At 42.8% G+C, this 14908-nt stretch overlaps 1 protein-coding gene across 1 annotated transcript in view; it reads left to right on the forward strand.

Annotated features, from left to right (window-relative positions):
* Window positions 1-14908, forward strand: part of LOC311069704 (uncharacterized protein) — a 34318-nt gene that overhangs the window by 9159 nt on the left and 10251 nt on the right. Inside the window, exons 6-14 of the mRNA XM_084093080.1 lie at window positions 5021-5134; window positions 5417-5505; window positions 5720-5868; window positions 6080-6210; window positions 6282-6363; window positions 6447-6607; window positions 6683-6909; window positions 7345-7507; window positions 7591-7694. Coding sequence (XP_083949206.1) covers window positions 5021-5134; window positions 5417-5505; window positions 5720-5868; window positions 6080-6210; window positions 6282-6363; window positions 6447-6607; window positions 6683-6909; window positions 7345-7507; window positions 7591-7694 — 1220 coding nt within the window. The remainder of the gene's footprint in view (window positions 1-5020; window positions 5135-5416; window positions 5506-5719; window positions 5869-6079; window positions 6211-6281; window positions 6364-6446; window positions 6608-6682; window positions 6910-7344; window positions 7508-7590; window positions 7695-14908) is intronic.

Consider the following 14908-nt stretch of genomic DNA (forward strand, 5'->3'; position numbering starts at 1 on the left):
GACGGTGCTCGGGCCGAAGTGTTGGTGTTAAGTACCTCTTGGGGTAAGTCACCTAGAACCTCCGCGTTCCGTCCAGGGGCCAGACATGGAGTTTCCAGAGGTCTGGGCACGGGTGTCAGAGGGTGTCCTGTCTCTGAGAAAGCAGGTGCTTCCTAGGGCTGGGACGGTTACCGCATTACCGCAATAACGCGGTCACGTGATGCCTACCGCGGTCTGAGCTCGTCACCGTCATCACCGCAAAAAAAAATCAAAAAAAATAAACACTGGCCTTCACATGTGTTCACGTTGTGTCTAATGACATGGATTCATTGATTCTAATGACATGGATTGTGTGTCTTACATGGATTCAAGGTTTTCTAAACAAAACTTATCATCAAAAGATGGAGCAAATCCGACCTTTCGCAAGTTCGCAAGTTGTTTCATGACACATACTAACATTCCATTCATAGGCTATTGACTATAACCCCTTATTTACACTCTGTGGCGCGTTACGGCTGCGACGCGGCTACCGGAGCTGATCGCGCCCACTCTAGTCAATGCTTGTGTTTACAACAGCCACGACGCGGCGCATTTCAGAAGCGTCTCTCCGCGCCGCTTCGCTAAAGATAGGCGCCTAGTCTATTTTCGACGGACGCCGCGTCCAAGCCGCACCGTAAATAAAAAAAAAAAAGTAAAAGCAGGACCTCAGCTTTTAATTGCACGTGCTTATTTAACACAATTCTCCCACGTGAAGACCGCATTTGTCAACCCTCGCGGAGTCGCGGCAAGTGCACACTCACAGCACCAGAGAGTAATCTTGACGGCACTTGCAAGAAAATGGATAAGTAGGCTACATAATCAAATTCACAAATATTACACCATTTAAACATTATTAAAAATACATAGGCTATGAGTTACTAAAACAATATTTGTCAAAGAATACACTTGTTCACAGTTTGAACGTTCTTGTTTCCATTTGTTTAATTTCAAGATCTGAGGTGAATTATCCATTGTTGCTTTTACAGCTACAAAGCTGGAGCACTAAACGATATTCAAAGTCACATTGCATGCTTTTAACATTAAATAAAGCACATAAACTCTACCTGAGATTATCATTGACACACTTTGTTTGTTGTTCCAGCCGCAACGTCACAGAAAAAAAAATCTGGGGGAGGGTGGGGAGGGGGGTTGAGGTTTAAAGCGGTTTACCGCTATACCGCGGGAATTTGTTGCTTTTCAACCGCGGTAAGAAAAAATCCATACCGTCCCAGCCCTAGTCCTTCCTCAGAGGAATCGGCCACGGAGGGGCTGTCGCAAGGAGCATTAGTTCTGGGAACCAGGTCCTGCTGGGCCAATATGAAGCTACTAGCAGGACCTGCTCTTCGTCCTCCCTGACCTTGCACAATGTCTGTGCGAGAAGGCTCACTGGGGGAAACGCATATTTGCGCATATTTGCCAGCTGTGTGCCAGAGTGTCCGTGACCTTGGTGAAGACATGAGGCGATAGGGACAGCCCTAAGGGTAGTTGTACTGTATGCACGACCCTCGAACACGAAACGCAGAAATATTCTGTGTCGCGGGAGGATGGAAACATGGAAGTATCCTTCAGGTCTATCGCTGCAAACCAAACTTGGGGACGGATGCATTCAAAAATGCGTTTCTGCGTCAGCATTTTGAACGGTAGCTTGTGTAAGGATTCAAAACGATTAAAAACTCGCAAAATGGACGCAACCCACCGCCTTTCTTGGGTACAATGAAGTAAGGGCTGTAGAAGGGACCGGCTCTGTCGCATCCTTCGCCAGTAGGACCGCGATTTCAGCTCTCAGGACAGGGGCATTGTCTGAGGTTACTGATGTGAACCGAATACCCCTGAACCTGGGGGGGACGCCAGGCGAATTGAATCGCATAGCCGAGTCTGATGGTCCAAATGAGCCAGTGAGACGGACTGGGGAGCACTAGCCAGGCTCGCAGAGACCATACAAGCAGGACCAAAGGAAACACAGGGACCCAGGCCTTGGGGTCTCTTTCTGTCGAGGCGGCCGAAGGCGGGGTCTGAGTCACTTACCTGGTTCCGTGGTAGGGCAGATGGGATGTGAGGATGCTTGAATGTGTCCTGAACCCGTCCGATGCTGCCCTCTGGTGATAGAGGAAGGGGAGTGTGTCTGGGTAGTGTACCATGAACCCCTCCCCGAGTCCCCTTGGGACCCAGAGAGGAGAGAAACTGCTCTTTTATTGAAAATTTGGGTACCACTGGCTGTTTCCCTAGGACCACTTCTGGCAGTAAAAGGTGCCGTCCATGACCTAGTGATTTCCTCATGCACCTCGGGGAAGAATGACACCGGGGCAGGACGCGCCAGAACCAGGGCTGCCCCGAGAATCCAATCATACAACCGAGAGGGTCTGGGACACGGTGGAGGGTTCCACATGAGCCAAACACTCTTGGCGGCCCGAGATAGCATAGCCATCATCTCTGTGTCCGACTCGGGCAACACTGCCACAGCGCAGCCGAGTCATCATCCCCGGAGAGAGAGGGCTCGCCCTCCGATGCTGCAATCGACATCTGATCGCCAGGCGAGGCGCCAAAGGATACCACTGGTGTAGACCACAAAGGTTGCCCAGCCCGTTCCTCCGACGGCCCAGCTGGTTGCAGGACAGGGGAGTGAGGGGGTCCCGGGGGTGGTGGCCCCGCGGAACCGGTCTTCACTGTCACCCTCAGATCTCCCAAGCTATGGCCCGAAGTAGCCCCCCGAGGAGGGTTAGATCGAGGCAGAGGCGAGGGGGCTCCCATACCTTTAAGGAGTGAGAGCCGCGATCAGAGCTCCGAGATGGTCATGTTCCCGCAGTGTGAACATGACTCATCCACGAACGCTGACATTGCATGCCGAATGCCCAAACATACAATGCAGCGTCCATGACCATCACCCGTCGTCAGGAAACGACCGCATCCAGAAACGCACGGTGTGTTTGGCATTTTTGTACAAACACGCACACACCGTGAAGCTCTTTTAGAGAACTGCTCTCTTGTCTGTGCTGAAGCACGCAGGGAAAACGCCCACTTGAGTCACCAACAGGTAAGGGGAATCCCGCGGCGCGCTACCGTTACCAGCTGTTAAATCAGCTATTGTTTTCAAAATGTGCTGGATTGGTTGAGGGAAGTCGCTGCCATGCCGTGTCACCAACAGTCCAAAAGAGCAGGTAAAAAACTTGTTTCTTTTACTCTGTAGATCTTCTTTGTTGGCAGAAGCTCAACTCCGAAGCGAAAAGCTGATGGCATCATACACCAGCTGCTCATTTATACCCGCGCTGACGAGGCAGAGCAGCTGAATGCAATGATTGCATGCAAATGTGAAATTGGCTCATTTAGTTACACTCGAAGTAGATCGGTCATCTGAGCGAGATCCCAAAATCGTCTGTCACGACGAGACGTCGAGAGTGACCGAACGATAGGGAACCCAAAGTTTCTCTGGGAACAACAAAGATTTGTGAGGGAACGCAAAGTTTCTCTGGGAACAAAAATGATTTGTGTGGGAATGCAAAGTTACTCTGGGAACGCAAAAGATTAGTATTGAGAACGCAAGGTTTCTCTGAGAACGCAAAAGATTTGTTAAAGAATGCAAAGTTTCTCTGGGAACACAAAAGATTTGTGAGAGAACGCAACATTTCTCTGGGAACGCAAAAGATTTGTGAGAGAACGCAAAGTTTGTCTGGGAACGTAAAAGATTTGTATTGAGAACGCAGAGTTTCTCAAGGAATTCAAAAGATTTGTATTGAGAATGCAAAGTTTCTCTGGGAACACAAAAGATTTGCAAGAGAACGCAAAGTTTCTATGGGAACACAGACGATTTGCAAGAGAACGCAAAGTTTCTCTGGGAACGCAAAAGATTTGTATTGAGAATGCAAAGTTTCTCTGGGAACACAAAAGATTTGCAAGAGAACGCGAAGTGTCTCTGGGAACGCAAAAGATTTGTGAGAGAACGCAAAGTTTCTCTGAGAACACAAAAGATTTGTTAGAGAATGCAAAGTTTCTCTGGGAACACAAAAGATTTGTGAGAGAACGCAAAGTTTCTCTGGGAACACAAAAGATTTGTGAGGGAACACAGAGTTTCTCTGGGAACGCAAAAGATATGAGAGAGAATGCAAATTTTCTCTGGGAACGCAAAAGATTTGTTAGAGAACACAACGTTTCTCTGGGAACGCAAAAGATTTGTGAGAGAACACAAAGTTTCTCAAGGAATTCAAAAGATTTGTATTGAGAACGCAAAGTTTCTCAAGGAATTCAAAAGATTTGCAAGAGAACGCAAAGTTTCTCTGGGAACACAAAAGATTTGCAAGAGAACGCAAAGTTTCTCAAGGAATTCAAAAGATTTGCAAGAGAACGCAAAGTTTCTCTGGGAACACAAAAGATTTGTGAGGGAACACAAAGTTTCTCTGGGAACACAACAGATTTGTGAGAGAACACAAGTTTCTCTGGGAACACAAAAGATTTGTGAGGGAATGCATAGTTTCTCTGGGAACGCAAAAGATATGAGAGAGAATGCAAATTTTCTCTGGGAACACAAAATATTTGTGAGGGAATGCAAAGTTTCTCTGGGAACGCAAAAGATTTATGTGAGAACGCAAAAGGTTCTCTGGGAATTCAAAAGATTTGTTAGAGAATGCTGTGGCGAGCAGAATAAGGCCGAGGGCTGTGAGAGAGTGGCGTGAGGAAGATTTGCAAGAGAACGCAAAGTTTCTTTGGGAAAGCAAAAGATTTGTTAGAGAACGCAAAGTTTCTATGGGAATGCAAAAGATTTGTTAGAGAACGCAAAGTTTCTCTGGGAACGCAAAAGATTTGTTAGAGAACGCAAATTTTCTCTGGGAACGCAAAAGATTTGTTAGAGAACGCAAATTTTCCTCCCATCTTTTATCTCTGTAAAATATAAAGCTACTTCAGGTAGCAAATATGAATTTTTATTAATCATTTGAATGTTTTCTGGCCAGAGATTGTGCTTGTGTTGTCATTTTATCTTCACTGTGTCCACATTTGTCCTCTGATCTGGCAGAACTTCCGTCTGAACGGGCCGCTGTACGACGCCGTGACCATTGCTGAAGACGACGACTGGAGGAGAATACGCAGCGTCCTCTCGCCTTCTTTCACCAGCGGGAGGTTAAAGGAGGTCCGTGAGTCTTTATCTGGATCATTTTCACGCAAACAAGTGTTACAGAAGTATTTATTACATCGCTTATCTGAAGCATTATTTGAAGGCAGTACTATTGCGCTACAATAAAAACAAACAAGAATTCAGATTGAAATGAATGACTAATTTGAACTGAACTACAGCATCATTCATGCTGAGGAGGATGTGTGTGTGTTTGATACTCTTCATAATAAAAATCAAACATTAACTGTGTGTGATGAAGATGTTATGATAATGATGTACTTCTGCTTCTCACTCTAGATGTTTGGCATCATGAAGACACACTCTCAAATTCTAGTTGAGAATCTGGGGAAATCAGCAACACGAGGAGAAAACGTGGATATTAAAGAGTGAGAAATTGTATTATATTACAAATGCCTCTCATTATCAATAATATCTCACCGCAATAATATCAACAGAGCAAAGGTGTTCGATTTCCTCACCAATCACCTTTAATAACCTCCCAGACAGAGGAAACATTCACTACATATAGAGTACAGTATATAGGCTTTATGTTTATCAGATGAGAATAATAATGGCTCTCTCTTGACTGCATGTGTTAAGGTTCTTCGGCGCGTACAGTATGGATGTGGTGACCAGCACAGCGTTCAGCGTGGACATCGACTCCCTCAACAACCCCAAAGATCCATTTGTGACCAACATAAAGAAAATGCTGAAGTTTGACTTCCTGAACCCTGTTTTCCTAATCAGCGGTAAGGAACTCAACTAGGCCTGTCAGATAAGCACACTTCAAAAGCTAACGTAGGAAACTCTGTGAAGAAAGATTTTACAGAACTACAGATCATTTTGACCGAACATTCTATTAATGTTACTGGAAGAACGTTTGTTCATTACTTTGAGAGAAACTTGCCAGAACGTTCTGAGAACATTCACTGTTAAGACCTTATACAATTTCTTCTGTAGCTTTATTTCCTTTCACCACCACCCTTCTGGACAAAATGGATTTTGGCTTTTTCCCAACATCTGTGACTGATTTCTTCTACGCTGCCTTACAGAAGATCAAGTCTGAAAGAGTGGCCAACGACCACAAGAAGGTACAACAAATACTCAACATGAACAACTATAAAGTTATGATGTTTTAAACCACTCTTCTGAATTCCTGCAGAAGAGAGTTGACTTCCTGCAGCTGATGGTCGATTCTCAGACGGCAGGGAAAACTCAGCCTGGCGAGGAACACACAGAGAAAGGTGAAGCATCTCAGATGGTTAACCATAAGAATGCTCTTTCTTCCATATGTGAAGACAGATACCTTAAACTGTGTCCTGTGCAGGTCTGAGCGACCACGAGATCTTATCGCAGGCCATGATCTTCATCTTCGCCGGTTACGAGACCAGCAGCAGCACTCTGTCGTTCTTATTCTACAATCTCGCAACCAACCCAGAGGCCATGAAGAAACTGCAGGAGGAGATCGACGAGACCTTCCCAAATAAGGTAGTGCTCCATTGAAACACTCATTGGGATCGGCGTGATGAGTTTGAGACTTTAATCATTGATTGTGTGTTGAAGGCCCCGGTGGACTACGAAGCCGTCATGAACATGGACTATCTGGACGCCGCGCTGAACGAGTCCCTCCGGCTGTTCCCTGTCGCAGCTCGACTCGAACGGGTCTGCAAGAAAACGGTTGAAATCAATGGCGTCATCATGCCTAAAGATATGGTCGTCATGATCCCGACCTTCGCTCTTCACAGAGACCCGGATTACTGGAGCGACCCCGAGAGCTTCAAACCAGAGAGGTCAGGATGGGTTTCTCCTGTTTCTCATCATACAGTCAAGCTCCACCAGCCACAATAGAGCGCAACAGTTGGGTCTGGAATTGAAAATCTCATTCATTTTCCACATAGGGGAATTGATTTTTAATGATAACTTATAAAATGTTAAAGACAGACCTTACTGTGAGCTACAAGGTTCTTCATCATGAATTAATGTTACTGAAAGAACATTTGTTCATAACTTTGAGAGAACATTCTCTGATAGCTGGTTGGCTTGGTTCATGGATTATAACTCTTTAGAAAATATCTGTAAAATCACTATGGAAAAAATACTTCCCGAACAAAGGCTGCTGAAAAAGTTAGCTGCACTGTTGCACTAGGAACCCAAGGTTGGTTCTTTAGAGTAATTGTCTGTATAAATACTTCAATCCAACGTGTCTCTTTCCTGCCTATTAACAGGTTCACTAAAGGAAACAAGGAGACCATTGACCCCTACATGTACATGCCCTTCGGCCTCGGTCCCAGGAACTGCATCGGGATGCGATTTGCTCAGGTGACCATGAAGCTGGCGATCGTGGAGATCCTACAGAGGTTTGACGTCTCAGTGTGTGCGGAGACACAGGTGAGTAGACGGGTTGGTGTCTGGTAACAGGAGGACGTTCGTTCATTCGTTCGCTCACACTGACCTTCTCTTGCTCTTCACAGGTTCCTCTGGAGCTCGGCGTAAGCGGTCTACTGGCTCCCAAAGACCCCATCAAGCTCAAACTCAAGCCTCGGACAGCTTCAGATGTTTGTAACAACAACAAATAGTAACGCAGCTTGTCCGCTGCACACTTCTCTTTCAGTCCGAGGAGAAGGTTTGATGGGTCTTTTAAAATAAAAGAATAGGTGTAGTCTCTAGTCTTCAGTGAAGAGGAGGATTCGACTCTGAGGTTCTTAGGGCCTTTCAGACTTAGACTGAGAGCTTTAGTAACTTTACTTCAGTAGTGAATGTCAGACGAATTCTGTTGTTCCCTGAGACTCGTGTTTAAGGGTTTTACTTTGATGATTGAGAAAACGCCAGAAATTAGATTAACCTGTTAAGAAATTACATGGAAATTATAAAGTTTATCAAATAAATAAAGTCTGCAGAAATGTATCTGATGTGTGTGTCGTGTCTATTAAAAACAATCACTGAACCAGTTCACTTTAAACAGAGTTTAAAAAGACAGTATAAATGTCACAATCAGCTGCTGGGTCATTATTTTGTAGAACGAAAAACTACATGATGTTTCTCTGTTTCTGTATTTCACTCTTATCATCCTACATTACATTCTGTACTGAAAATGTCACCGTCACTAAACGGATCAGGGTTTTCCCAAATGAAAAACCATGGATGACAAGTGAAGTGCGGCTCCTTATCAGGGATCACAACACAGCATTCAGGTCAGGGGATAGGGCACAGTACAGCTCAGCCAGAGCTAATCTAAGGAAGGGCATTAGGGCTGCTAAGGTAGCATACCGAATAGACCGATCTCAAATCTTCCTTTCACAGGCAAAATCATTGAAAAAGTTGTCTTCAACCAGCTGAACAAATTCTTAAACTCAAATGGATACTTTGATAATTTTCAATCTGGCTTCCGATCGCATCACAGCACAGAGACGGCGCTCATTAAGATAATAAACGATATTCGCTTAAATACAGATTCAGGCAAATTATCAGTGCTGGTTCTACTCGACCTCAGTGCTGCATTTGACACTGTCGATCACAAAATACTTCTAGACAGGCTGGAAAACTGGGTGGGGTTTTCTGGGACAGTTCTAAAATGGTTCAGGTCATACTTAGATGGGAGAGGTTATTATGTGAGTATAGGTGACCATAAGTCTGAGTGGACGCCCATGACATGCGGAGTCCCTCAAGGCTCAATTCTTGCGCCACTCCTGTTCAACCTGTACATGCTCCCAATGAGCCAAATAATGAGAAAGAACCAAATCTCTTACCACAGCTATGCAGACGACACACAGATCTACTTAGCCCTATCGCCTAATGATTACAGCCCCATTGACTCTCTGCTTCAATGCATTGATGAAGTCAACAGCTGGATGTGCCAAAACTTTCTACAGTTAAACAAAGACAAAACTGAAATCATTGTGTTTGGAAACAAAGATGAAGTTCTCAAGGTGAACGCATACCTTCACTCTAAAGGTCAAACAACTAAAAATCAGGTCAAGAATCTTGGTGTGACACTAGAGTCAGACCTTAGTTTCAATAGTCATGTCAAAGCAATAACTAAATCAGCATACTATCATCTGAAAAATATTGCAAGAATTAGATGCTTTGTTTCCAATCAAGACTTAGAAAAACTAGTGCATGCTTTCATCACCAGCAGGGTGGATTATTGTAATGGACTCCTCACTGGCCTTCCCAAAAAGACCATAAGACATTTGCAGCTCATACAGAACGCTGCAGCCAGGATTCTTAGCAGAACCAGAAAATATGATCATATCACACCAGTCCTCAGGTCATTACACTGGCTGCCAGTTACTTATAGGATTGATTTTAAAGTATTATTACTAGTATATAAATCATTCAATGGCCTAGGACCTCAATACATTGCAGATATGCTCACGGAATACAAACCCAACAGATTACTCAGATCATTAGGATCACATCAGCTAGAAGTTCCAAGAGTTCACTCTAAGCAAGGAGAGTCTGCTTTTAGCTATTATGCCAGCCGCAGCTGGAACCAGCTTCCAGAGGAGATCAGATGTGCTCCTACATTAGTCACATTCAAATCCAGACTCAAAACACATCTGTTTAACTTTGCATTTAATGAATGAGCACTGTGTCACTGTTTGTCCGACTGTTTATACTGTGTCTTATTTTAGTCTTTATTCTAAACTGTTTTAATTATTTTTAGTTCTTTCTCGTTTCTTTATTTTAAACTGTTCTTTATTCTAAACTGTTTTAATTATTTTTAGTTCTTTCTTGTTTCTTTATTTTAAACTGTTTTGTATATTCTTATTTCTTCTGATTATTTTTAATAGTATGTAAAGCACTTTGAATTACCATTGTGTATGAAATGTGCTATATAAATAAACTTGCCTTGCCTTGCCTTGCCTTGCCTTGCCATACAAAAGGAAAATTGAGGGATACATCATGGATAACAACCCACGTCAAGTGTGGCAGGGATTACAACACATCTCCAACTACAAGGGCCACAACATTACATCTAACAACCCTGATGCAAAAATGGCAGAGGAATTAAACAGTTTCTTTGCCCGGTTTGAGGTGAATGGTCAATCAGCTCCTCCCCCAGCCTTCACTAGCACCTCGCTATCCCTCTAGGAACATCAGGTGAGGAGAGCCCTAAGGGAAGTGAACCCGAGGAAGTAAAGTACTCAGGGCCTGTGCAGACCAACTAACGGGGATTTTCACCAAGATCTTCAACATCTCTCTGACCCGAGCCATCGTTCCATCTTGCTGGAAATCCACCACCATCATCCCAGTTCCAAAAACATCAGCACGGAAAAGCCTGAATGACTTTAGGCCCATCGCACTAACATCACTGGTAATGAAGTGTTTGGAAAGGCTGGTTGCCCAGCACATCAAGGCCTGTCTCCCACCATCATTCGACCCTCACCAGTTTGCCTATACTTCGCTCTACTGAGGATGCCATAGCCATCACCCTCCACGCTGAGCTACCTCGAACACTCAGGTAGCTATGCAAGACTACTCATCATAGATTTTAGCTCAGCCTTCAACACAATAATCCCGGACATTCTGATTAAAAAACTTTTGGGCTTACACCTCCCCCCCTCCACCTGTGCTTGGATAAAAGACTTTCTCTCCAACAGACTACAACAAGTGAGACTTGGTCACCATCTCTCCTCCCCCTTACACTCAGCACTGGTTCCCCCCAAGGCTATGTGCTGAGCCCACTCTTGTACACACTCTACACTTCTGACTGCTCCCCCTCCCACCCTTCCAACCTCATCATAAAATTTGCAGATGACACCACGGTGGTCGGTCTCATTTCAGGTGGTGATGAGACAGAGTACAGAGACGAGGTCCAGCAATAAAAACCAAAGAAATCATCATAGACTTCAGAAGAAAGAGCACAGCCCACGCCCCACTCCTCCTGAACGGTGAATGCGTGGAAAGGGTTTCATCTTTTAAATTCCTGGGAGTAAACATTTCTGAAGATCTCTCTTGGTCCACAAACACTAAAGCAATAACAAAAAAGGCCCAGCAGCGACTACATTTCCTGAGGATTCTCAGGAAAAACCATCTTGAACAGAAGCTGCTGGTGTCCTTTTACCGGTTAATCATTGAAAGTGTACTTACTTTTTGCATTACAGCATGGTATGCGGGATGTTCGGTGGCAGACAGGAGGGCTCTGCAGAGGGTCATAGGCTCAGCCCAAAAGACCATAGGTTGTCCTCTTCCTTCCCTGGAAGAGCTTGCCAACTCACGCTGCCTCAACCGGACCAGATCCATTGTTAAAGACATTACCCACCCCGCTCACCTCCTGTTCAACCTGCTTCCCTCTGGCAGACGCTATAGGTCAATGAAAGCTCACACTGCTAGATTAACAAATAGTTTTTTCCCTTGGGCAAATACGTTCACTGAACATACAATTAACCCTGTGAAATATTATATTACCTCTAGGGATGATCTCATTGGCAAATAATCTATTTGTATTTTTATTTTGCTGAAAATTGCTGTTATTTTACACATGTGTGTGGGAGGGTGTGTGTGAGTGTGTGGGGAGAGAAAAAGTGAGAGTATGAAAGGGATGGGGGATGTTTGTTTGTTTATATATATTAATTAGCGCATTTTATTTTATTTATTTTATTAATTATTTATCTTTTAAAAGCACTGATCAGGAGTAGCACTTCTAATTTCGTTGTGTCAATACACTGTATTTATGCAATGACAAATAAAGCTTGAATTGAATTGAATTGAATTGAATTGAATTGAATTGAATTATCTGCAGTTCAAATCAGTGCACTGACTGAGTGCTGTCTGTCACTTCACTTTATATCACAACTTTTCACAAACTTTCACCAAATCAGCTTAGGTTCACAAACGCTGTTCAGAAAACTCAATATTTTGAGTTTCTGTTGAATAAACTAATCTTTCATTGTATCACCTCAAATTGTTAGTTTAAATTACTCAATTTTAAAGGGATGGTTCAGAGTAAAATCAACCTAGGGTCCTTTGCACCACGACCTCAAGCCAACATTATTAAAGTTAGAGCTTATTTAGAGATATCAGCCGAATGGCTTAGTGCAGGTGCTAATGGATCCTATGATGTATCTCGTAAATGACCCCACTAATAATGCCCAGAATGGTACCAAACTTCTACAGTAGTACAAATAGGTTCTGTACTCAGAAAACGAGGCATTGGAAATTGTAAGTACATCAGGAGTTAATTTAAATAACACTTGCCTGACAGCTAATGCTACCGCTAACCCGGACGCCGACGTCACTTCAGTGGTTCGGGAAAAGCACGTAAAAGTCCTAAAAGGCAGAAACGAAGCATAAGGATGTAGTGTCACGATGCCCAGTTCCAGGAATGCACTAATATTTTGTTGGTACTGTAGTACCAGTTTGCAACAATTATTAGTTAACACTAAGTTTAACACTTCGAAAAAAAAAAATATTTGTCGTTACACTTCATTAGCGCCTGCACTAAGCCATCTGGCTGATTTCTCTAAATAAGCTCTAACTTTAATAATGTTCAACCAAGGGAAAATAGGCTTCTGGGGGGGTGTTTGGCTCGAGGTCATGGTGCAAAGGACCTTTAAGGCAACAAGGTTAGGCTACTTTAAAGGTGCTCTAAGTGATGTCACGCGTTTTTTAGGCCAAAACATTTTTTGTCACATACAGCAAACATCTCCTCACCATCCGCTAGCTGCCTGTCCCCTGAACACACTGTAAAAAAACGTGGTCTCTCTAGACACCACAGGCTCCACAAACAGCAACAAAAACAAACTGGGCTCACCCGCACCACGAAAACATAACAAACTGTTCCAGCCAATAACTGACAAGAATGATTTGGGGGTGGGGTTTGGGGGGTTAGTGTGCGGATGAGGAGGAGGGAGGGTCTAGCTAGCCTCCGTTTTGTTTGACAATACTTCGAACGTCAACAAGAAGTGACATCACCCAACATCACTTAGAGCACCTTTAAGTTAAACCAACAAATAATTTTTAAAGTGTGATTGTGTTTTTAATCATTCCTGTTATGATGTTAATCTAATGCCATATCAACAATAATACTTTTCAATATAAAAATAACATTTTCAAATGAAAATAAACATTTTCTAAAGTGTCTTCACGTTATGTTTTTGCTGGAGGAAATCAATAGTGTGATGATGGGTTAACGCAGCGAATACTTTACACTGGATGGGAAACTCTCGTATCGCTCATGCATCACATTATGTAAACGGCATTATGGTCTTTAAACTGTAATATCATGACAGTCTATCAATAGACACACACTTTGTCCCTCTGCCTCTGGCGCTACGCCATGAAGAACATGCTGAATAATGCTGACTTAAAGACGAGGAGGAGCCGAAGCCTGCCACCATTTTCATGAGGTTTAAAGGGGACTGAGGCGATCACAAATTTGTGTACAGATTACAGAGCTAATCACAAATCCTTTTGGTGGGGGGTGGGGCTTTGGTTGGTTTTGGTGCTGAGTAGAAAAAGAGCCGGCAACATGTGAGAAGTGCCGGTACTCAAGAAAAAGTGAGGGTACGCTACAGCTTAAAATATAAAAGTGCCGGTGCCACTTCAAGCACTGAAAGAGATGAAATAAGCAGCACGTCCTCTTCTGGAGATTCACACTGACATAACAGACTTTAGAATATCTTGATCTAGAACCAAACAGAAGAATCATCAGGTACTCAACTTCAGCTCTGTCAATATAGAAAATACTATTGATCAGATTTTGCTCGGTTTGCTATAGTTTCATTTAGCTATCTGCAACTAAAGAGAAAAGAGTCAGTACAGTAAGACAACAGACGAGACACATCTGAGAGGCATTTGCTCTCCACTCGATCTCAGTGCCCTTACGAAAAAGAAGTTTATTCAAGTGTGCTATTAGTATACTTATTTTAAACTAAAAATAAGAAATGTTCTACTTTTTATGTTCTTCTCAGAAATATACTTTATGTTCTTCTCAGAAATATACTTCAAAATCCACTTAAGTATACTTGACTTATACTGACAGAAAAGTCTAAGTATATTTGGCCTCTACTTGTTGATCGAGATATACTTAAAAGTATTATTAAGTATTCTAAGTATTCTTGGCTTGTACTTGTGTTTACTATTTTGATTTAGTAGCTTATTAAATACTTTTTTAAAAACATAATATTACACACTGTTGTATAAGTAAGGGATAATCCACGGCTAGCCATGGATTTTAATGCACGACGTAGAGGCGAAGAACCACCCGACGCGAAGCGGAGGCAATCTTCTATCTGCAATCTGCAGGCAATCTTCTATCACATGTTTCAGCTTCTTCTTCTCCTGTGTTTTGATCCAGAGATTCTGTACTAGAAGATGTGTCATAGCGCCCCCTACCGTATACCAGTGAAAACCTGGATAGCTGGAAAATTCAGTCAATGGTGGGGAAAAGTTTAATTAAAGTAAATATGTACACTACCAGTGGACTAGCCTACACAAAAATTCAAATACGCAGAATTAGAAACATATCTGTTTTATATCAACATTTTAATCAATATTTTCAAACGAAGTTTCATAAGACTGTATATGAAAAACGATGTAAAAAAAGTATATTTAATAGGCTACTCGATCAAAAGAGTTAACACAACTACAAGCCAAGTATACTTTGAATAAATACAATTTTAAGTATATCTCAATCAAAAGATTGAGTACAAGTATAGGCCAAATATACTTGGACTTTTCTCTCAGTATAAGTCAAGTACACTTAAGTGTAATTAATTATATTTTTGAGAAGTATATAAAATGTAGACTGAAAGTATGCTTTCTTCTTTTTAGTTGAAAAGTATA

This window comes from Abramis brama (assembly GCF_963993115.1).
Source record: "Abramis brama genome assembly, chromosome: 2".
In the NCBI taxonomy this organism is placed as follows: domain Eukaryota; kingdom Metazoa; phylum Chordata; class Actinopteri; order Cypriniformes; family Leuciscidae; genus Abramis; species Abramis brama.